The sequence below is a fragment of the Amphiura filiformis genome, chromosome 19 (genome assembly GCF_039555335.1).
Source record: "Amphiura filiformis chromosome 19, Afil_fr2py, whole genome shotgun sequence".
NCBI lineage: Eukaryota > Metazoa > Echinodermata > Ophiuroidea > Amphilepidida > Amphiuridae > Amphiura > Amphiura filiformis.
The window spans coordinates 31,343,320-31,365,777 of NC_092646.1; the positions used below are offsets into that span (position 1 = coordinate 31,343,320).

Below are 22,458 nucleotides of genomic sequence, written 5' to 3' on the forward strand. Positions count from 1 at the left end.
CTTTTTCAAAATCAGCACCCCCCCTAAAAAAATCCTGCGTACGGGCCTGAAGGCCTCTATAGTGTACACAAAAGGAATATATTTTCGTAATGGGCTATTTCATTTAAAACCTACACTCCCGCTGTGGAAGATTTATATATTCCACAGGGGTAGTATGAATTTCAAATGGAATGAACATAATTAGACAGCTTCATTTGAAATTCACTCTCCCTCTGTGGAAGATTCCATTCAGGATGAATCTTTCTCAGAGGGTGTATGAAAGCCAAATGGAATTGCCTAATGTGCTTATTTCATTGAAAATCATACCCCCCCTGTGGAAGATATTTCCAAAATCTTCCACAGGGGTAGTGTGGATTTTAAATGGAAGAGTCCAATAGCTGCTTAGAACACACAAATGTACACTTTCACAGTGTTTGAACCTCTTGGCAACTTCCAGAAAGTGCATTTTTCACACACAGACTTATTCTTTCGTCCACCTCAAGTTTGGCAGTGATGTCAATGTTTTTTTGCGGTTGTGCTGCAAGTGTGTACAGTTGTATGAACATCGAGTATGCTTTAGACTAAAATGTCCATTATAAAAAGCCTATTCCACTGGTGTAGTTCTAGTTTTGTATTTTGTACTTCTATATTCTGAAGAATAATATAAACATCTCAAAAAAAGTAACTAACCCCCCCTTAAATAATGGCCATTATTCAAAAAGGGGCTATTGTATTACAAATCTGTCAAATGCGTTGGAAGCAGAATTTATTTCTGCGCATTTTGACACCTCATTTGATACGATAGCCCAGAAAACAATAAAATTTAATGTAGTGAGGTCCAGATTTGAAAGTTGCACTTGCATACAAATTTTTACAATACAAAAACACTCAGATATCATTACACAGGTTTCCTTTCATTACACTGAATACAAAATCAATACAATTTACTACAACTTTCAAATCTTGGGATACATTGATTTAAATGTACGCTGTGACGTCAATATTTAGTCAATTGCTACAAATGAGGTGTCAAAATGTGCAGAAATAAATTCTGCTTCCAACGCATTTTACAGATTTGTAATACAATCACCCGCTTTTTTAATAATGGTCATTATTTAAAGGGGGTTAGTTACTTTTTTTGAGATGTTTATATTATTCTTCAGAATATAAAAGTACAAAATACAAAACTAGAACTACACCAGTGGAATAGGCTTTTTATAATGGACATTTTAGTCTAAAGCATACTCGATGTTCATAACACAGTACAAATTGCAACCAGCTGACTGTAGACTTAAAAGGCAACTTTCTACAGACAGGACTGAAATGCATTAGCATCACAATAGCAACTTGCTGCACCAACCCCATGAGAACTACCTGCCAATTGGCCAAAAAGAAGTTTTCATTATCAATTGGCCCAATCAGCAACATTGTTAGAATACTTTCACCACACAAAAAATTAGGGTTAATCATTTGCAAAGCTCCATTCTGATTGGTGATTTAAGTGAAGATATCTTGAATTGACCAATCAGAGGCAAGATCGGCAGGTAGTTCTCATGGGGTTAACAATGCTTATACTTCATTCCAAATCAATGCACTCTGGACCATTATCGTCCAGAACTCTCTCCAGAATATTATCCACCTGAGCGCTTCTTGGATCGTTAACATAATTATCTAAAATGTTTTGAGCAAGCAGAGTTTTGAGTAAATTATACACTTTAACACGCAGACTCTCCAACATATGACCGTGTCCTTGATTTTGCGCTTGATTTCGTTCTTGATTGAGTTGTTGTTTGAGTGACTGAAGTGCTTGAGTTAGGTTGTTGGCCTTCTTCTCTGAGTCTTCCCACTTCTTTTGCATGTCACTGGCTTCATTCTGAGCCATGGCAATTTTTACTTTGTGTTGTTGTTTCTGTGCATTGATGGCTTCCTGTTGAGCTGCAGCAAGTTTCCTGATGTTCTCTTTCTGCTTTTCTTCATAATTGTTTTTGATTTCTTTTACCATCACCTGGTGGGAAATATTTAAAAAACAAAAACAAATAATTTTGTAGCCTCGGTTTGAGGCGTTAGGGCGCTAGGATAGGTTTTTTTTTTTGCTTCTAGATTTTTTTCTTTCTTTTATTTATTTCTTTTTTTTGCTTCTCGATTTATTTTTATTCCGATCGCTGTAAGTGTTGTCCACCTAACTCTGCTCTATAAAGTATACCCAATCGCCAGTGGTCCTGCTACGTGATCTTTCTGGAGATCACTAACAGAGCCTGTAATAGATTGAGAACTTCTTGTAGTTGAGAGCAGTTAAGTGATGAAAATTGGGATCAGCAATTTTCTCTATTTATTGTAGTCACATCCCTGCCTGTTTAAATCATGATAAGCAGGACCACTGGCGATTGGATATACTTTATAGAGCAGAGGTAGGTGGACACAATTTCTAGGGTCTATGGTGGACAACAGTTACAGAGATCAGAATAAAAATTAATCGAGAAGCAAAAAAAATAAAAATAAATAAAAATAAAAATAAATAAATAAATCAAGAAGTAAAAAAAACAACCTATCCTAGCGCCCTAACGCCTCGAACTGAGGCTAATCATTTTGGTGCACAAATCCTCAGATCAGCCCATCGCAAAGAAAATGTTCACTCACAATTGACTTAAGCTGAATCCGCACTACCCCTGTGGAAGATTAAGCTAAAGTCTTCCACAGAGGGAGTATGAGTTTCGAATAGAATAGACAATTGAACTTCCATTTGATATACTCACTTCCAATGAGAAAGATATATAGGTCAAGCTATAATACAGGGGGATTAACCAGGTTTCAAAATGATTATGGAAGATATTTCTAAAATCTTCACAGGGGTAGTGTGTGGATTTCAACTGAAATAACCCAATAAAGTCACCCTTCATATGACTCAAATTAGGACCTCAATTAGGTAGAATACAGTTCAATGCATTTCAATATGCTTTAAACAATGCCAGTAACCACACCCACCTGTAACTCCTGCCTACAATCTTCCAATTGACTAGTATGTTGTTGTTTCACCTCTGCCAACACCTTTGTAGCTTTCAATTCTTTCTCTTTCACATCCTTTAGCTCCTTCTCCATAACTTCTTGCTTCTTCATCAACTCCTGGTATTTCCCTTCAACCTGTGCTAAATCCATCTCCGACTTCTTCGCTTTCTCGACAAGTTCCTCTTTCGCACAGAGCGTCTCTGTGAGTTGAGCTTTCCAAGCATTTGTCTTTTCTTCCCAGTGTTTGCTATGCTTATCTTCTTCATGACTCATGAGTCCTTTCAATTTAGCGACTTCATCTACCAAAGCTTTATTCTCCTCCTTCAGATTGTCGGCTTTTACCTCCGCGCTCGCCGCTCGATCACAAGCTTTTCTCAGCTTTTTATTGAAATCATCCTGAATCTCTCTAGACTGTACATCCAATTTCTCTCGAAAGATTTTCGTAAACTTATTCACGCGTCTCACAAGATCCGCTTTGCTTTCTCGCAACATATCGCGTTCCTCCAAGACATCTTTCAGTTGAGCTAGGCTTCTGTTTCTTTCTGAAGTGGCCTTATCTAATTGGGTCTGCAAATCTCTATTCTCCTGCTGACAATCTTCTAACATTTTGGTCAAATGGTTTAGGGATAGTCCTTGAATTTTGGTCAAATGGTTTACGGATAGTCCTTGAGTCTGTTTAGCTTGCTCCTCTTTCATTCTCTCTAGTTCATGCTTATAGGACTTTCTTTCCCTGGTCAATGATTCAAATATCTGCTGAAAATATTCAGAGTTGCTTTGTAGCATTTCATCCCTTGAAGGCGATGCCTGAGATGTTGCAGGTACCTCATGGAAGGCATTGCCGCTCATTCCAGGTTCATGTTTGATGGAAATCTGTTCTTGCTTCACAGTGATGCCATCTGTATCTTCCATTTCTTGCTTGATTTTCATCTGACGGCACACCTCGCAAAAGTCGTCTTCCACCACTTGCGTTCCATTTTCATTGTGCGACACATTCTTGTCAGCCTGCAACTTGTATCTGGAAAATACGAAGCAGGTGAAGGGGTGTTACATGCTCAGATTTGTGTTGTTTGTATCCATTTTTACTAACAATGTAAGAAAAACATGATTACATGATAATGAATAAATTAACATGCACATACAGGGTCAAAAAATTAAATAAAAATGGTATAACTTCTTGATGTACATGTGATATGAACTTCAATTTATTCTCAAATGAAAGCTGAAGCTTGGGAAATTTATCTTTAAATAATAATATGCTATTCTCTGCAGAGTTGTCTGTTTGTCTGTCTGTGACTGCTAATGTGAGGCCACCATAGGTCATACGGGGCTCAAACTTGGTGGGTGGGTGCAGCTTGGTATGAGGAAGAACAAGTTTATATTTTTTAAGGTCAAAGGTCAAGGACAGGGTCAGTGGCGTAGCCAGGATTTTGGAACTGAGGGGGCACAACTTGGAATAACAGATAAAAGTTTCCACGATGACCTTTTTGTCTGACCTATGGTTAAGAGGTCATAGGTCAAGAAAGGTAACAATTTCAAATTGCCCCTATGGAGCTCAAACGTTGTGGGTGGGTGGACCTTGGACTAACAAACAAAAGTTCTCACGGTGACCTTTTCATCATACCTCACGGTTAAGAGGTCATAGGTCAAGAAAGGTAACAAATTCAAATTGCGCCTATGGAGCTCAAACTTGGTGGGTGGGTGGACCTTGGACTAACAAACAAAAGTTTCCACGGTGACCTTTTCATCATACATATGGTTAAGAGGTCATAGGTCAAGAAAGGTAACAATTTCAAATTGCTCCTATAATTATATAGGAGCTCAAACTTGGTGGGTGGGTGGACCTAGGACTAACAAGCAAAAGTTTCCACATTGACCTTTTCGTTTCTTTTTCGGAATAGCGAACCTTTAATTACATTCGGAATAGCGAATGGTAAAATTACAATAGAGAGAGGACCCCTGATTTATTGCCGGAATATGTCTTAGTCAGTTAAATATTATTTTAATAACTATGAATGAACTATTTTACTGTGCAAAATTTAAGTTAATGTCATAAAAACTCTCCTTATTCTAAACTGAACAAAACTTGTTCACAACTTTTTGTCTTCAGTTGCGCGTACTGCAAAGTGCATGCAAGTATTGTACTTTAGGTCTAGGCATACGACCCGCTACATACGCGCACCTCTCTCTTACTCGCCACTGCTCGCTCAAACTCTATTTCTAGAGAGCAGGGCCGTCGCCATGGGGGGTGTAGGGTGGTGCAACACCCTCTCTGGCAATCCCTGAAAAAAGGGAACAAAGAAAGAAAGAAAGGTAGAGAGAAGAGGAAGAGAGAGAGAGAGAGGGGGAGGGAGAGAGGGAGGGGGAGAGAAGGGATAAAAACACATTATGTGGCCTACAATGATGTTGCATGGTCAGGCGCGTTGAGGTGATAGGGACACAGAACTAATGATTTTGCAAGATCGACAGAATATGTTCCGCGCCCTTCATCAGTGAGGGCATGGTACAAATCATCAGCGCCAATGTAGATTAGCCATGGGCATAGGCGTAGATCCCAGGGGTGATATGATGGGGATAAATCCCCAATATATTGATAGGGGGATGATCCATACTATCATCCCGGGGGGCACATCAAAAATTTTGGTGGGTATGCTCCCGAATTTTGAGGTGGTGGGTCTTTGGGAGCTGACGGCGTGCACGGTAAAAGGGGTCTTCGAGCTGCGAACCGGGCTGTGAACAAGAAAAATGGGGTCTTTTGGAGCTGCGAATAAGTCAAAATCAAGGGTCTTTCTTGGCTTTTTGGTTGAAAATCGCCTGAAAAAACAACAAGAAATATGAGGAATGAGCAATTTTGGGTCTTTTAGAGCTGAAATTATCAAAATCAAGGGTCTTTCGGACTTTATTTTGGTCAAACATAGGGGTCTTTCGAGCTGCGAAACCCAAAAGGGGGTCTTTCGGGGAGCATACCCGTATGGTCATTTGTGTTGAGTGCCCCCGGGACTATCATCCCCATGTGGACACCTGTATGTGGGTTTCTGACCAAATTAACTTCTTGATGTACATGTGATATGAACTTCAATTTATTCTCAAATGAAAGCTGAAGCTTGGGAAATTTATCTTTATAATAATATGCTATTCTCTGCAGAGTTGTCTGTTTGTCTGTCTGTGACTGCTAATGTGAGGCCACCATAGGTCATACGGGGCTCAAACTTGGTGGGTGGGTGCAGCTTGGTATGAGGAAGAACAAGTTTATATTTTTTAAGGTCAAGGACAGGGTCAGTGGCGTAGCCAGGATTTTGGAACTGAGGGGCACAACTTGTAAATGTACCGACGGAAATATAGTTTGCCGACGGAAGTTGTGATTTGTTGACCCTATTTTTTTTTTTTTTTGGTTTGAAAAAGTGAAGAGCAAAAAAAACAAAAAACAAATTAACAATTTTTCATTAAATTCTCCCCTTTTTTCTGTCACCCTGGGTAATAGTCTATTGTTAACCCAATTTTTTTTTATCAAACGCCTCCCGTCTACCGACGGCCTTACATCTACCGACGGCCATAACGAGCGGGGGGGGCACTGGCTATGGCACTACTGGACGCGGCCAAGTTCAATTGAAGTCTAATTTCAAATACTTTAAATGGCAAATCTAGCCATGCCATGGTGTTGACCTTGGACTATCAAACAAAAGTTTACACAGTGACCTTTTCGTCAGACCAACAGTTAAGAGGTCAAAGCCAAGGCAAGAAAGGTAAAAATTTCAAACTGCCCCTATGAAGCTCAAACTTGGTGGGTGGATGGAACTTGGAATAACAGATAAAAGTTTCCACGATGACCTTTTTGTCTGACCTATGGTTAAGAGGTCATAGGTCAAGAAAGGTAACAATTTCAAATTGCCCCTATGGAGCTCAAACGTTGTGGGTGGGTGGACCTTGGACTAACAAACAAAAGTTCTCACGGTGACCTTTTCATCATACCTACGGTTAAGAGGTCATAGGTCAAGAAAGGTAACAAATTCAAATTGCTCCTATGGAGCTCAAACTTGGTGGGTGGGTGGACCTTGGACTAACAAACAAAAGTTTCCACGGTGACCTTTTCATCACACATATGGTTAAGAGGTCATAGGTCAAGAAAGGTAACAATTTCAAATTGCTCCTATATATAGGAGCTCAAACTTGGTGGGTGGGTGGACCTAGGACTAACAAGCAAAAGTTTCCACATTGACCTTTTCGTCATACCTACGGTTAAGAGGTCATAGGTCAAGAAAGGTAACAATTTCAAAATGATCCCATTGAGCTCAAACTTGGTGGGTGGGTGGACCTTGGACGTACTAACAAACAAAAGTTTCCAGTGACCTTTTCATCAGACCTACGGTTAAGAGGTCAAATGTCAAAAAGGTCAAAATTTCAAGTTGCCTATGGAGCTCATACTTGGTGGGTAGGTGGAAATTGGACTAACAAACAAAAGTTCCATTGTGACCTTTTTGTCAGACCTACGGTTGAGAGGTCATAGGTCAAAAACAAAGATTTCAAATTGCTCATGGAGCTCAAACTTGGCGGTGGGTGTAACTTTGGCCAAGGAAGCCCAGGTTTGAGATCTGCAAAAGCCAATAACTATGACAGCCGAGAACCGCAAAATACGGGTAACCGCCTAGTTCTATATAATATCACATTGGTTGCAATTTTATCCATTTAATCCACGAGTCAAAAGCATGATTTATGGGCGAACTTCGCTATTCCGAAGGTTTGCTATTCGAAGGTTCGCAATTCCAAAGGTTCACTATTCCGAAAATTAAGAAGGTTCTTTATTACGAAGGTTCTCTATTCCGAAAACAGAAAAGGTTCTCTATTCCGAATATGAAAAAGGGTTCTCTATTCCGAAAACAAAAGAAGGTTCTTTATTCCGAAATAAGTCACCGTGTTCTCTACTCCGAATATGAAAAAAGGTTCTCTATTCCGAATATTAAAAAAGAATTCTCCATTCCAAAATCTAAAACTGGTTCTTTATTCCGAAATGAGGCCTGTAAAGGAAAGAAAAGGGCTTAGTGAGTATGTAAAACAGTTTAATAAGCAAAGGAAGGATACCTTAATGGACCCATAAAAAAAGAGACCTCGCCACGGAGGGCCCGTAAAAAGCAAAGAAGAGATATCCTAGGCCTAATGGACAAGAAAAGAGACCTTTGTTGGCCCGTAGGCCCTAAAGCAAAGAAAATATGCCTTATTACAAGGTATCTTTTCTTTACCTTTTACGGGCCCCTCAGGTCCCTTTTCTTTGCTTTTACTGCCCCATAGTAAGGTATGTTTTCTCCACTTTTTACGGCCCCTAGGACCACGGGCCCTATGGTAACGCACCTGGTTACCCCCTTATGTCGGCAACACTGGATGTAGGCCTACATAATGGTAAAATTATGTTGAATTTTCAGTTTGACTGATTGGCAATGCATGCATAATGACGGCGAGGTGACTACCTTATATGCAAATTGTATGCAAAGTAGCTAGTTTTCTATTGTTTTTCATGTGCAAAACATTGCAGACTCCACAGTTACAAACCTCAAACTGTTCACTACCTTTACAAGTAATTAGAAGAACTCAAGATAAAAAACAAAAAACACATGACACATTGTAAAGCGGATTTGGTATTCGGAATAGAGATACTTTTTTCATATTCGGAGTAGAGAACCTGACCCATTCCATGTCAACTCCAGGGATGTGCACCGCAGCACCTCTTCAATTTTTTTCTTTTTTCTGTGTGGTGGTAGATATTGATGAGAAAGTAAAATCCCGAAAATTTGAGCTCCATACACCAGTTCGTTTCCCGGGGCATCAATTTAAAATCTAGGGGGGTCAGTGTAAAAAATGCGTCGCAACGCGAAAGACAACGTGTGGAGGTCCATAAATGTATAAAGGGAACCCTTTACAACTTTGAAAAGTATGTATCCTGGGGTACTTATTTGTGTAGAATTCAAATCTGGCATCAGAAAACTTGTACCTCTTTTACTTTAAAAGATATAGGGCCCTCAAAATGCAGGGGTGGCAATCTATATACCAGCAAAATTTATTTCTCGACACCCCCCTCAGGGCCCCTGAGAAAATGGTCTAGCGACGGCCCTGCTAGTGAGCAATTTTTCACTTGCCATTAAGACACTAAAAATCACTCGCTGCGAATCTCTCAAAATCAGCCATCGAATCAGCCATTTCAGCATTTAATCGATTCTGTGCCCCCTCCAAGCGTAGGCACTTATATAGCAGAGATTATCAGGAACATGAAGGAAAAAAAGAAACAAACAAAAAACAAAACAAACATAAATACCATTTTAAGACTGAAGCTCTACTAAATTAAACCCAAATAAGTGATATTTGTGACTAGATGGACGGCGGTTCTCAGATGTTGCAGTTTTCGACGCACACTGAGCGTCGACCGTGATGCCTCCACCAAAGGGAGCGACGAACATGGCACTCAAAAGTTGATACAAAGTTTCAAGCCTCAAGGGCAGACTGAATTTGACCTCAGATGACCCCTGGATGACTTGGGTGTTGCGATTACCTGGCTGATGGTGACTGTACCCATATAACAGTTTTTACTAATTTGACCTCAGATCCCCCAGTAGGCAATGAGGATAAAGTGCCTTGCCCAAGGACACAACACGTTGGCACGAGCGGGGCTCGAACTCACCATAGGGCCTGCACTTTGGCTCGACATTTGAAAGGGCGTGAATTCATTTTGGATACGCCCCTATTATAATTAGGTAATACTCGACTCACACACATTCCCTATATGTATATATACATGTACCACATGTAGTAAATCTGCCTGCTTTATCTGTATTGTGCCGTTCTTAAGCAAATACGGTAGTTAAACACGATTTCATCAAACATAACAATAGCTCTTTTACAGTGTGCAATCATCCCGGGCAATAATTGGGCAATAATAGAGGATGTGCGTGAAATTATTGATTGGCTCCATACAAAGGAATTGAACCGGTGTCCTTCACCGTAATCATGGCGCAATGCAGTGCATTCAATCAAACGTAGTCGTCAACCTATTTGATCGTATAGTGCATTTGTTATGTGTGTGAGACGAGCTGTCGCGGTAGATTGCAATAGCTTGTAATCATGCTTTTGTTGAATGAATTGAGTACTCCGCCATATTTACGGTATGATACGTCATAATCTAGGTGATTATTTGCATTGGATGTCTTGAATATGCTGGCGAGGTTGTGTAATAATCGGATTAATGCTATAACAGTAGGTGAATACAAGTTTTGAATATATCGCGTTCCAAAGCCCCATTCAGTGATCCCAGCGAAAGTGAAAAAAAAATCAAATTGTTACTTTTATAAAAAATTTAATGAAAACAATTGGCACAAAACCCAAGAAAACGGCAGTATTGACGAAGTTGAAGCCCCATTCAAATACATGTAGCTAATTTATATATACTGTCAGTATATAAATTACAGATTCACGTAAATGCATTATTTTTGTCTTAAATAGGCCTACACGGCTTAGGGCTGAACCACTAGCAGAAGACACCAAGTTGATGTTTTATGACCTTTGACATTCTTTTGTGGCGAGTGACATGGTCAGTTCAATTCACGCCGAGTGTCCTTGACAGGTTTAACTCTGCTTCAGTGGTCATGAAAGAATTCAAAAGATAACCTCTGCCCCAACAATCCCAAGCAATTGTCTGAAACTGCTCTTCGGATGATGTATCATAAGAACTCAGTCGTCAAATGATGATAGTCATATAATGACCAAAAGATTATTACTGACTATATCATTGAAGACTGAGTTCTGCAGTCTTGTACAAAATCTGAATTTTGATGATTTTTACGATCCTCCGGATGAAAAAAAAAATCAATGAATGGGCCGTTAGTTCCCTCCTCTCCTTACACTGGCAATATGAATCAAAGAAAAATAAAGAAAAAAATAAAGAAAACAAGAAAAAAAAAGACAAAGAAAAGAAACAATAAAAGAAAAACAAATATGAAAAGTTCAAACAATATTTGGTTTATAAAATTAATGTGACCGTGATGAGGCTCGAACTCACCACCTTCCGATTTAAAGTTCGAAGCGCTAGTGTACCAAATTCTGATGCCTTACCAAGTGAGCTGTGCTCCTGAGACACAAAATAAAAATAAAATAATACACTGTATACCTGCTTGTGTCGGTAATTGATTTACTCAAATTCCATAATGGTACAGTGCAACAGAGCAAAAATGCCCAAAATTTAAAAGCTATATAATTTATGACCTCTATACACTACACATAAAAATACTAATACAAGGGAATTTCAACGTAAGAATCCAAACAATTAAGTACCAACATGCACAGCATTGTCCTTATATCACATTTGAGTTTTTAACAAAATGTTATCAAACCTCTACTGTGATTGGCAGCTGCACAAGGCATCTCTTTGATAGTTGATAATGGCCATCCATTCAGCAAGTGGCTACTAACTGACCTTGACAGGCTTGAATGAGCACTGTCATCTGCTACAAAACCATCACACTCTAGGACCTGGTCACTCCATAATGCTACAGGGAGCACAGTACTTTGACAATGGAGTGAAAGACTATTATTATTGATTAGGCCCGGATTTTAAAAGTACAGCTCCTATGCGTGTATAGCAAAAATCATGTAACTAAAGTACTAAATGCATTCTGCAAAATGCGCTCTGACCAATTTATAAAGCATTTCATTAGCTTTAATTTGACATATTGTTTGACATATTTGGAATTATGGTAAATCATTAAATAAAATATTTATTAATTAATCAATTATGTCAATTAATTAAAAATTTAATGCAAATATGCATATTTCTCTGACAGAATTGTAGGATTTGACAAGAGCCATCTTTCTTGTAAGTTTGATTCTTATAACATACCGGTATCGTATTGCGTCCCGTTATAGTTGCAGGAAAAAAAATACGCGTGCAGGACACACACACACCCCCACCCCCAGAGGATCGTACCGTTTTACAATCGTATAACATTCATTGGCGCTAGTAGTAGTAAATTCCAATTTTCTTTGCTTATACCTCACTTGTTCTGCTCAAAATTAAAAGGGGACATATCTGACAGTAAAAGCTTACATTTTATGGAAATTATGTTTAACTATTTGCTTAAACAGCACAAAACAGATTAATCAGACAAATTTACTATACATAGGCCTATTATACATGTATGGTATGCCAAGGACTGTTTAAGAATATAACATTAGATTTATGATATTTACTTGAGGACTGTTATATATCAAAAATGTGAAAAATATCAAATTTTAATAATTTGTCATAAAATTTGTATTATATCGTGAATTTCAAACAATGAAATTTATTTGATATCAGAAAGACATTCTTCAGTATTCAGAATGCAATTCGATATGTCTGATGTGCTCTCATGTCCCACAAAAATACTATCGAACGCTCAAAACGCTCATTCCAGATCCCTTAATTTGGTTAATTTTCTTTGTCTTTTTATTATTATTTTCTTTTCTTGTTTTATTTATTTTTTTTTTTTTTTTTCTTTGATTTATATTGCCAGGGTAAGGAGAGGAGGGAACTAAAGGCCCATTCAGTGATTTTTGATTTTTTTAATAAAGGCGAAAAATCGTCAAATTTCAGATTTTGTCTACTAGACTGCGGAACTCAGTCTTCAATGATAGTCAGTAATTTTTATATTTTGGACATTATTATGACTATCATTTGAGGACTGAGTTCTTATGATCCGAGGAGCAGTTTCAGACAATTGCTTGGGATTATTGGGGCAGAGGTTATCTTTTGAATTCTTTCATGACCACTGAAGCATAGTCAACCTGTCAAGGACACTCGGCGTGAATTGAAAGACCATGTCACTCGCCACAAAAGAATGTCAAAGGTCATAAAACACCACTTTGGTGTCTTCTGCTATCTAAAGGCCTATGGCTGATTTTGTACCTTTCGTCATTGTCATAGATGTGCTAACATAGCTTGCTAGTGCAGTGGTTCAGCCGAAAGCCGTGTGTCTAAGAGCGTGTTTATAGTGGTGTACGGTATTTATACGGTATCCTTATACGCATATGGGATTAGGATGGAATGTGACTTATCCGTTATCTCGGCTGTTTATAGTGGCAACCAATAGCGCTATTCTGAATCCGAGGTGGTTGAACTCAGCGTGTTCGAGGTCACCGCAATGCAATGTGGGAGACACGATATGGTGCCAATTTTAAACAGTTTGCCGTCGAAACGATACCGGCCTATTTTTTAACATTTTTGCCACAGTACCGTACCATATTTTATAGGTGATATGTTATTACAGTGACAAATTTGAGCTCGGAGAGTTATATAACCCTGCTCCACTTCCTTGAATAACGGTATCGTTAATCCCTGTCTGTTTATAGTGGCCGATACGGAATAAATATACTGCAATATCCATCGATATCGAAGGATATCAGTTCCGTATAATATGTGCGGCAAATAGCGCTATTGGTCTGTTTATAGTGGCGACCAATACCGTATAAGATGTACTTATACGCTAAATACCGGATAATCTGGCTCACTATAAACACGCTCTAAGACAAAAAATAATGCATTTACGTGAGTCTGTAATTTATATACCGGTACTGACAGTATATAAATTAGCTACATGTATTTGAATGGGGCTTCAACTTCGTCCAATACTGTCGTTTTCCTGTTGTTGTTTTTTTTGCCATTTGTTTTTCATTAAAAAAATTTATAAACGTAACAATTTGATTTTTTTTTCACTTTCGCTGGGATCACTGAATGGGACTTTATAGCGCGGATTATTCAAAACTTGTTTTTACCTACTGCTATATAGTATTAATCCGATTATTACATAACTTTGCCAGCGTATTCAAGACATAGGTTATGTAGGATAAACTGTACATGGGTATAGAGGCCCTGCATGCTTTTATCGATTGGCTCCAAACAAAGGATTTGAACCGGTGTCCTTCACCGTAATCACGCGCAGTAGCCTACAGTCCATTCAATCAAATGTTGTCAGTGTGCGAGACGAACGATGTATAAATCTGGAGGTCACATTATCACTTATCATGCTTATTGTAAAAAGTTTGTCCAATGCATATACTGTGTGTATTGTTCCCGGTATTGTCAATGCAGTCAAGCAAACAGGTATTATATTTTGAAAAGGCCGCTATAGTATATTCACAGGGGTGTCTTGAATGGCCAATCATATGGGACATAATCAAATTGCAGTGACTGCTTCCTTTGTTACCACATGTCAGTCATCTTGTGATTATTGGACCACGTAAACCTGCAAAAAACGAGCCAAAGTGCAGGCCCTATGAACCTATTTCTTATGAGTCGGGCGCCTTATCCACTCGGCCACACGTGCTCCCGCCGAATAGATCGGTACCAAACGGAGCAGCGACCCCTAGTCTCCAAGAAAAGAGGTAAATAAGAGGTAAATAAGGAAAATGCAACAAAGTATAAAAAAGATCCCCAGATAAATAAATAATGAGGGTTTCCATAGTGCAGCTATGACCCAAGATTGGTTGCATTAGGATTTAAACTATTCATATGAGACCAAATTTTAACCAAAAGTCTCAAAATAATGGTATTTTACACATTGACCTCAAATGACCTTTGACCTCAGTATATATATATGACCTTTAATCACCACCAATATATCGAGGGCTTAGAGCAAGAACTAGCTATATCCACAATTACATGTTACTCATTTCGGCAACAAATGGATGGTTTATTCTGCCCTCCATAATAAATGCAAGTGACTTTGGGGTATATGCATGGTCACTTTTAACAGTTAGCATGGTTAGTTAGATGCGAATGACCATGTACATAACCCCAAAGTCACTTACATTATATTATAGAGGGCAGAATTAACCGTCCCATTTGTTGCCGAAATGAGTAACATGTAATTGTGGACATAGCTAGTTCTTGCTCTAAGCCCTCGATATGAGGGTTCCCAAAGTGCAGCTATGATATAATAATGGTTGCTATAGGACTTGAACTGTTCATATGAGACCAAATTTACAAGTTTACCTTGTTTGACCTCAAATGACCTTTGACCTCAGTATATGACCTTGAGTTTCTGACCATGACCCACCTATCCTTGAAAATCCGCTAAGTTAATCCGCCCATCCATGCCCGAGATGACGGAAAGACAGAAGGACGGAAAGACGAAAGGACGGAAGCACGGACATTGCAAAAACAGTATACCTCGCGGTGGAGGCCTAAAAATCACTATTTTTGAGTGGTTTTTCACTCTTTTACATTTAGAGAGTAGGAATTAAGTCTTGTCCTTATTGACTGCAAGTTTTTTTTTTTTGTTATAAAAATGGTACAAGCTAGGTGTCCCATAAAAAGGTTACATGTAGAAAATGAACCACATTTTGCGATGGTACAACAAAACACTGTCATTTTTTCATGTATTATTTATCATCCTTCTTGTAATTGTCTGCTAAGTTTCAATTCCATATCTTTAAAGCAACTTAACTTATGAGCACAAGAGAGTGACTTATCATCAAAATATCGCACAACGAAAGTTAAACACAAGCACATCTTTGTGCTCTATTTTTTCTAATTATTTTTATATCTCTCTTTTTTTCATGGTTGAAAAACTTTTTGCACTAAAGAATGCACACCAGTAAATACAAGTCTCCTACACCCTGGGAGAAAAAAAATCAGTGTTTCAAACGAGGAAATGTGCAATACCAACTATTAGGCCCTGATTCATATTTAATCCTCATTTAGGTCTGGGAAATAGATTGTCTGTGAAAAATGAGCAGGATCCGACTTTTTATAACGATTTGGCTAAACTTTCAAAATGTGTTACATCTCAGAAACACCAAGCTATTTGTGAAGTGGTGTAAGCTTTATGGGCTTATAGGGTGACCTAATCGGCATTTTTCTGGAAAAAAATGCTGGACTCCTTATAAATTTCTACAATATAGATGACTTCATCTGACCTTCGACTTGCAGAAAGGGTAAGTTTTGAAGAACTGAGTCGCTCTGGAGTCAAGAAAATGACGTTTTCCTGGACCCTGTTTGTACAGAAAGTCAATGGGGGCTATTTACTGGTGTGCACCCTAAAGAACCACATTGACAATTAAATATTGCAAATATCTTATAGCGCTTCTTGACTCTTCTTAGCAAAAATAAAGATGGTCATTAGAGAGGAACACTTTTTGGTGAAGGCATTTCTGCACGCTGCATCTCCTGCCATCAACATAATAAAATTAATAACAATTTGCTGTTAGGCTTTGTTTGGGTTTTGTTTAGTTGAAATCGCTGCTGTGTTAATATATACTGTAAGGGGTCGTCCATAATTTTCGCCATTTTCACTTACGTACAAAGCGTACGTAACTTTTTACCCCCCTCCCTCCCTCGAGTTACGTACAAAAAAAATGGCGAGGGATTTCGATGAGTACTACTAATAGCAAAATTGAGATTTTGGGTTGGGGTTGGGGTAAGAGTTTAGGTTAAAGGTTTGATTAGGTTTAGGGTTAGGATTAGTGTTCCAGGAGGACAGTTGGTTCTGGATTAATGTTTTTACAGATAAGTTGAGAAATGCTGAAGAAAATAAAAACTTCTTTTTGAACCATATTTTCATGAAAACGAGAGCCATCAATAAATTAAAATAAAGCTCAAAATGCAGCCCGAATCTAAACTAAATGACTAATGCACCCCAAAATCTGCTGAACACCCCAATACTCTCGTTTCTACTAAGAACCTCGGGGGTCACATCATATCTGTGCAACCAGGGGGATATCCCTTTGGCATGTTTAATGTATGCTCTTGCAATTAAACTATGGGCTTCATGTCTTTAGTCGCAACAGTGACAATCCACACTTGAGCCTTTGCTGCCATATAGCCCAGATAGAAAATCCTTTTTTAATGTATTTTGGCATGAAATAAATTAAGCATAATGTAAAATAGGACCACTGTGCATATTCGACTAAAATTAAAGAGAAAATTATTGTTTGCATGTCATGTTATAGAAATTGTTAAAACAAATTGAACAATTTTAGGTCAATTTTATATGAATATATTGGAAAATACCATAATTTATCACTTTCATTTTTTTATTGCTGAAACAAATCGCCATTTGTACGTAAGTGAAAATGGCGAAAATTATGGACGGCCCCTAAGAATATTGTCCATTTTCTGACCGAACTCTCAAAGTAAAACTGAACAAGTTTAATTATCTGTTCAACAAAATAATATACTGTGCCTGCCATGCTATGGCTGGACCTGCTCAAATGACCCGCCATATGCACTGTGTGCCGTGTGCTAGCAGCGAACCTCGTGGTGTTGCATTACCGGTAGGTCACATAAACATGATAAACAGCTTGCTCAGGAATGCGAGCTAAATATGCACGTTGTGAACTTGACATTCACAGGGGTACTAGTAAAGGGTATATACATTAATATGTCATGAAAAAGACATTTAAATTTGTTAACATTAACTTATTTTCAAAAATCTACATGTAACCTTTTTGGGGGACTGTCACCCGGTATTTGTGAGATGATTTTTACCTATAAATAAACCAAATAAGTGACAACGCTACTTTAGCTTAGCCTTCATATATGATGCATCCCCCAATAGGGTGAGCAGTCTGACATGTCTAAAAAAGAATCAACTGACCGACCCTCTTTTTAAACCTTAAAAGGGCGAACAAGTTACAACCCTTATTTAGGCCTAGTATTTAGCATTAACATCTTTTGTTTTGTGTTAGAAGCAACCTGACAGAAGGAATTTAAAGCTGCTGTAGGCTACCTTAATTGACTTTATGTTGATTATTACAAACAATTTATATTACTCTCAAAATATATTTATTAATTTTTTACTTTGAAATAATAAAACTACAAAGATCTGATAACAATATTGACACTGAATCAACATAGATGTTCATGCACAGATCAAGGACCTCTGGACCTATAGATATGACTAAAAACTATAAACTTAAATTACTCTTTTTTTGTTTGTATAATGAATAATATTTGTCCGCATTAAGTTGCTTGCTTGAAAAATGGGGAAAATGTATTATCACCAGAATTATGTATTTCCATAAATTCATTTTGTATATTATCAACATGGGTAGAGTATCTTTGTTCTTATGATCGTAATTTAAATATTCATGCACATCATTTGTATTTTGTGAAAAATAATGCAGCATGAACATGATGAACAATATCTGGCATTGGCAGTATTATTGCAGCGCCACTGGGGTCATAACTTCTGGAAAATCCAGGAAGCTATTTATAGAATAGTGCTGTACAGCTAAATAGGGCAAATTGTATTGCATGATTGAAGCACCACACACCTTGTGACTTTGTGGTCTGATTACAACAAGTTTACCTACAAGAAAAGGTAAAGTATATTTATCTAAATACCGTAACCACCCGGGTATAAGCCCACCTTCAGGTATAAGCCAACCCCCTATTTTTCAAAACATTCTGGGAACAAGGGTGCACTCGGCTATAAGCCCAGTACTAAATTTTGGCCAAAGTTCTTAAATCAAATCAATGCTTTTCTCTCACATTTAAGAACAAATAAAAAAAAACATCAGCTGATAATTAACATTCCACACTTAGAATGTTAAGAAATTGACATAGATGATAGAAATTACTGGTACATTGGGCATACAAATGAGGATGATTCCCGGGGATGATTTTTCTTATTTCTAAATTCAAGTACTAGCCCCTCCCCAGGTATAAGCCCACCCCCATTTTGTAGTGAAATCTGCCATCTAGGGGGGTGGGCTTATACCAGAGTGGTTATGGTTACGGTTTAAATGTCAAAACATATGAAAGTGGTTTAACATTATATCCTTCATTAATATATTCTCGTTCATTAATTGGTTAAACGAGTATCATGTGACCAAAAATAGTTTTTCTATTTTATGCAAAGCAGTCAAAAAGCCGACTCAAAGTACTATTTCCCCGGGATATATTTTTTGCTATACTCCCTCTGGTAGCAGTATGACCTCATAGCAGCGTCAAGCAGTTCATAGTGGTCGGTGCAACTCGCCACATACGCGGGATATCGCTACCGGTTCAGGGGTATTAATGTGTAGCAAGTCATGTTGTCTTGCGAAGCACACAAGCAGCAGCACAGAAGTGCAGCTAAAACACGACAGTTTCATGACATAATCTGAGTTACATCAGGAACAATATCTTAATATTGACGGCGAAATAACAGAGAACATGATTACTCGTTTCACGGCGGTATTGTAAAGGTCTATAATACAACATTACAACGGTAAGCTTTATAGCCACTCAATTGTGTGCGTGCTTTGTGCATGGGCCTACATGTATCAATCAAAACAAAGCACGGCAAGCCTAGCCTAGCCTTGACTATGCTAGGGCTTAGCCTACATTCATGCGTAGGCCTATGTCTATGATAAAGGCCTTTCTAATATTTTAACCAATTAATGAACAAAGAATATATTAATGAAGGATATAAAACAAATATTTACTGCTCTAAATTGGGCTCTGGTGGAATCTATTGGTCCCCTCGGTGAACTGGAGACCGTGAGCCTACTATTTTCCCTCGACCTGGCGGTCTCGGAAAATAGTAGGCTCACGGTCTCCAGTTCACCGAGGGGACCAATAGATTCCGCCAGATCCCTCATGAGCAGTAAATATGTGTATACTATACCGTACACACACTGTGTTCATATACGTTTCAACACCAGCAAACATACACACACACACCCCTACCCGCAAGAGCTACATTGTGAGGGTACCCCACACACCGACATCGCCTGCCTAATAATTATTTGGTGCAGCAGAGACATTAAAATGAATACACAGGATCCATACACGTGAATTGCTATGCACGATTTTGATATCAGACGAAAATCTTCGGATACTGGGTTACAAAATGATGAATATCTCCCGTAAATGAATTTTTCTCAAGAAACCAGATGTGGTCTCACACACTTGAAAATACGTGTTGAACAGATATTATAGTCGTTAGCGTGCGCTTTGAAAATTGGCCGTGCGCTTTGAAGTCAAAATTTGACCAAAACTCTCAATTTTATATTGCGTTGGTCCTATATGGACTACAGCGCGCAGCAGACTATAGCGGCACTCACTCAAGTGGAGAGAGTATAACCATTGACCGCAATGTCGTATACAAGCTTGCTCACAGAGCGAGAAATCAATTACCCCGTCTATACAGTAGCCTTAGTCAAGTCACTTCGCTAATAATATGCATCTCATAAGGTCCGAATAAAATGGTCATAGGTGGCCGGCTGTGGATTCAACCTACCATGGCTATTTCTACTATGAAGATATCGGGGCGATGTCACTGTGCCCCATCGGGTTCGTGTATGTTGTATGTTTTTTAGTACAACATGACCCGGGAACATGACATGGGGGTATAAATAGGTATGAACATACATTGTGGGGGTATGAAACTGTGTGTTGATACTCCCTATATGGTGGCATGTACAGTGTGTCACTCTGGTGGGATATTTTAAGACCTACCCCTTTGTTTGTTTTATTTCTTCTTTAACCTGGGACACTCAATCAGTTGAAAACACAATTACTCATGATCTGTTCTTCCTTGAGGCCCAGGGATCAATACAACATTTACATAACATAATTATTAAGGTTTTTAAAAATACTACATACATTCAAATACACGATAATATTGCGAATTTTGATAAATACAATGCTTACAAAATAAATCAAATTACAATGTGACTTTACAACATGTTTAAAATACTATTAATATTACATACATAGGCAAAGCATATAGAATAAAGGATCAAATATTAAACATTAAAACTACTTAAAAGATAAAACACTACAAAAATCAACCTATGAACCAGCATAGCTATAAAACAATAATAATTATAATATTATTCAAAACAATCGATTGCACCAAATACAAACTAAATGATTCATTTAATGTCAAATACAAATAATTCAATATGGAAACTGATTGCACAAAATAGTAGTAAGGCCTAGCATGATAGTATAAATACAACTCAAACAAATCTTGCAAAATAAACGAATGAAGCCAAAATATGAAACAAATTTAAAGACTACAATTTAAGAATCATAAAATTGAGAGTTGTATATTGTTTTGAAAGTTGCTGTGCTAATTGGCCCTAAAATGCCATTTGCAGATGTCTTCATTGTGGGGGTACCCTCACAATGTTGAAATACGCCCACAATACTTAATACTCATACTTAAAAGTACCCCCACAATGTACCTCCTGCACACTCACCCCCACACATTCAGGGCATGAATGTCCATATATCATGACAAGCACACTGCACAAGTGTCTGTAAAGGGGCACTTCATGCAGCCTTATCCCACAACTTACTACATGTAAAGGCTATAGACGATCGCCTGTAACGTCACTTGTAAGTACATTTGAATGTAAATTTGCAAGTAGTGCCCGTCAAAATACATGCAAGTTACTTTTGACGATTTTACAGGTAAGATATCTTGCATGTAGTGAGCTACATTCGAATGTAAGGCCAGTGTGAACAAGACTTGCATGTATAACTTGCATGTAAGCATGACCTTGATGATCCAATCCTATTGTGATTATGCATAATCATGGCATAATTTACCAGTGAAGGTCACACTTATTTTGGGGTTGGCTTACATGTAAGTCCCATGTGGTCACACTCTCGTTTGTAACATAATTTAATTGCTGGCTTGCATGTAAGTTACATTCGAAAGTAGGCTACAGTCTAAACACACCTTTGTTTAGACATATTTATTTAAATATGCCTAAACATGTACAGACAGTGGTGTACTGTGTGCAACAGCCTCAGGGCACACATCGCCCCGATATCTTCATGGCAGAAATCGCCATGATGGTAGATCGAATCCACTAAGTATTGTTCTTCAATAGCCACATGCACATTTTGTTCCAACCTGTTTAATAGTTTTGAGACGCATAATGGGCCGAGGGACATCCGACTAAGGCTATATTGACAATAGTACGGTGACTGACCTCTGTAGATCTCAGTGAGCCTGGTACGTCATCTGCATTAGACTGCCTCCACCAGTGGTCCACATTGTGCTTGTAACATGATATGTTTCGTTACCCCGATTGTTTACGAATGAGGGCATCTGTCATTTTTTTCTGTTCTGCAAATAAAATCTGAATTTTTGTCAGTTTTTGATTTCAAAATGCACGGTTGTTTGTCAATACACAAGCTAATGACTATCATATGTTCTCTCAACACAGATATTCAATTGGCTTCTTTAGGAAGCAAAAATTCCGGGAGATATTCATCATTTTCTATACCCCTGTATCCAAAGATTTATCGTCTGAATATCAAATCGTGCAAAGCAAATACAAGTGTATCGATCCCGGATATTGATTTAGTTTCCCTGCTGTACAATGTAATTATTTACCAGGCGATGTTGATGTGCACGGGCCCATGGACAAGGAGCAGTGTGGGACCCTTTTAACTACATGTACTCTTTTTTCACGGCAGTGAAATAATGCCACTTGCCCCCTCATCTCATATGCACA

At 38.3% G+C, this 22,458-nt stretch overlaps 2 protein-coding genes across 2 annotated transcripts in view; both read right to left on the bottom strand.

The window, feature by feature from the left end:
* LOC140141182 (uncharacterized) overlaps positions 1 to 22,458 on the bottom strand; it is a 574,562-nt gene that overhangs the window by 105,482 nt on the left and 446,622 nt on the right. The gene's annotated exons all lie outside the window — the stretch shown is intronic.
* LOC140141610 (uncharacterized) lies at positions 1,109 to 21,688 on the bottom strand. The gene is made up of 3 exons (XM_072163522.1): positions 21,675 to 21,688; positions 2,962 to 3,997; positions 1,109 to 1,984 (listed from the first exon to the last, which is right to left on the bottom strand). Exons 1-3 carry the CDS (start codon positions 21,686 to 21,688, stop codon positions 1,556 to 1,558), a joined length of 1,479 nt encoding a protein of 492 aa, XP_072019623.1. The 3' UTR covers positions 1,109 to 1,555.

What these genes read in the sequence shown, in the direction of transcription:
- LOC140141610 (XM_072163522.1), bottom strand. An exon ending in ATTGTAGGCAGGAGTTACAG is followed by an intron (nt 1,985 to 2,961) that starts GTGGGTGTGGTT and finishes ATTTCCCACCAG; the next exon opens with GTGATGGTAAAAGAAATCAA.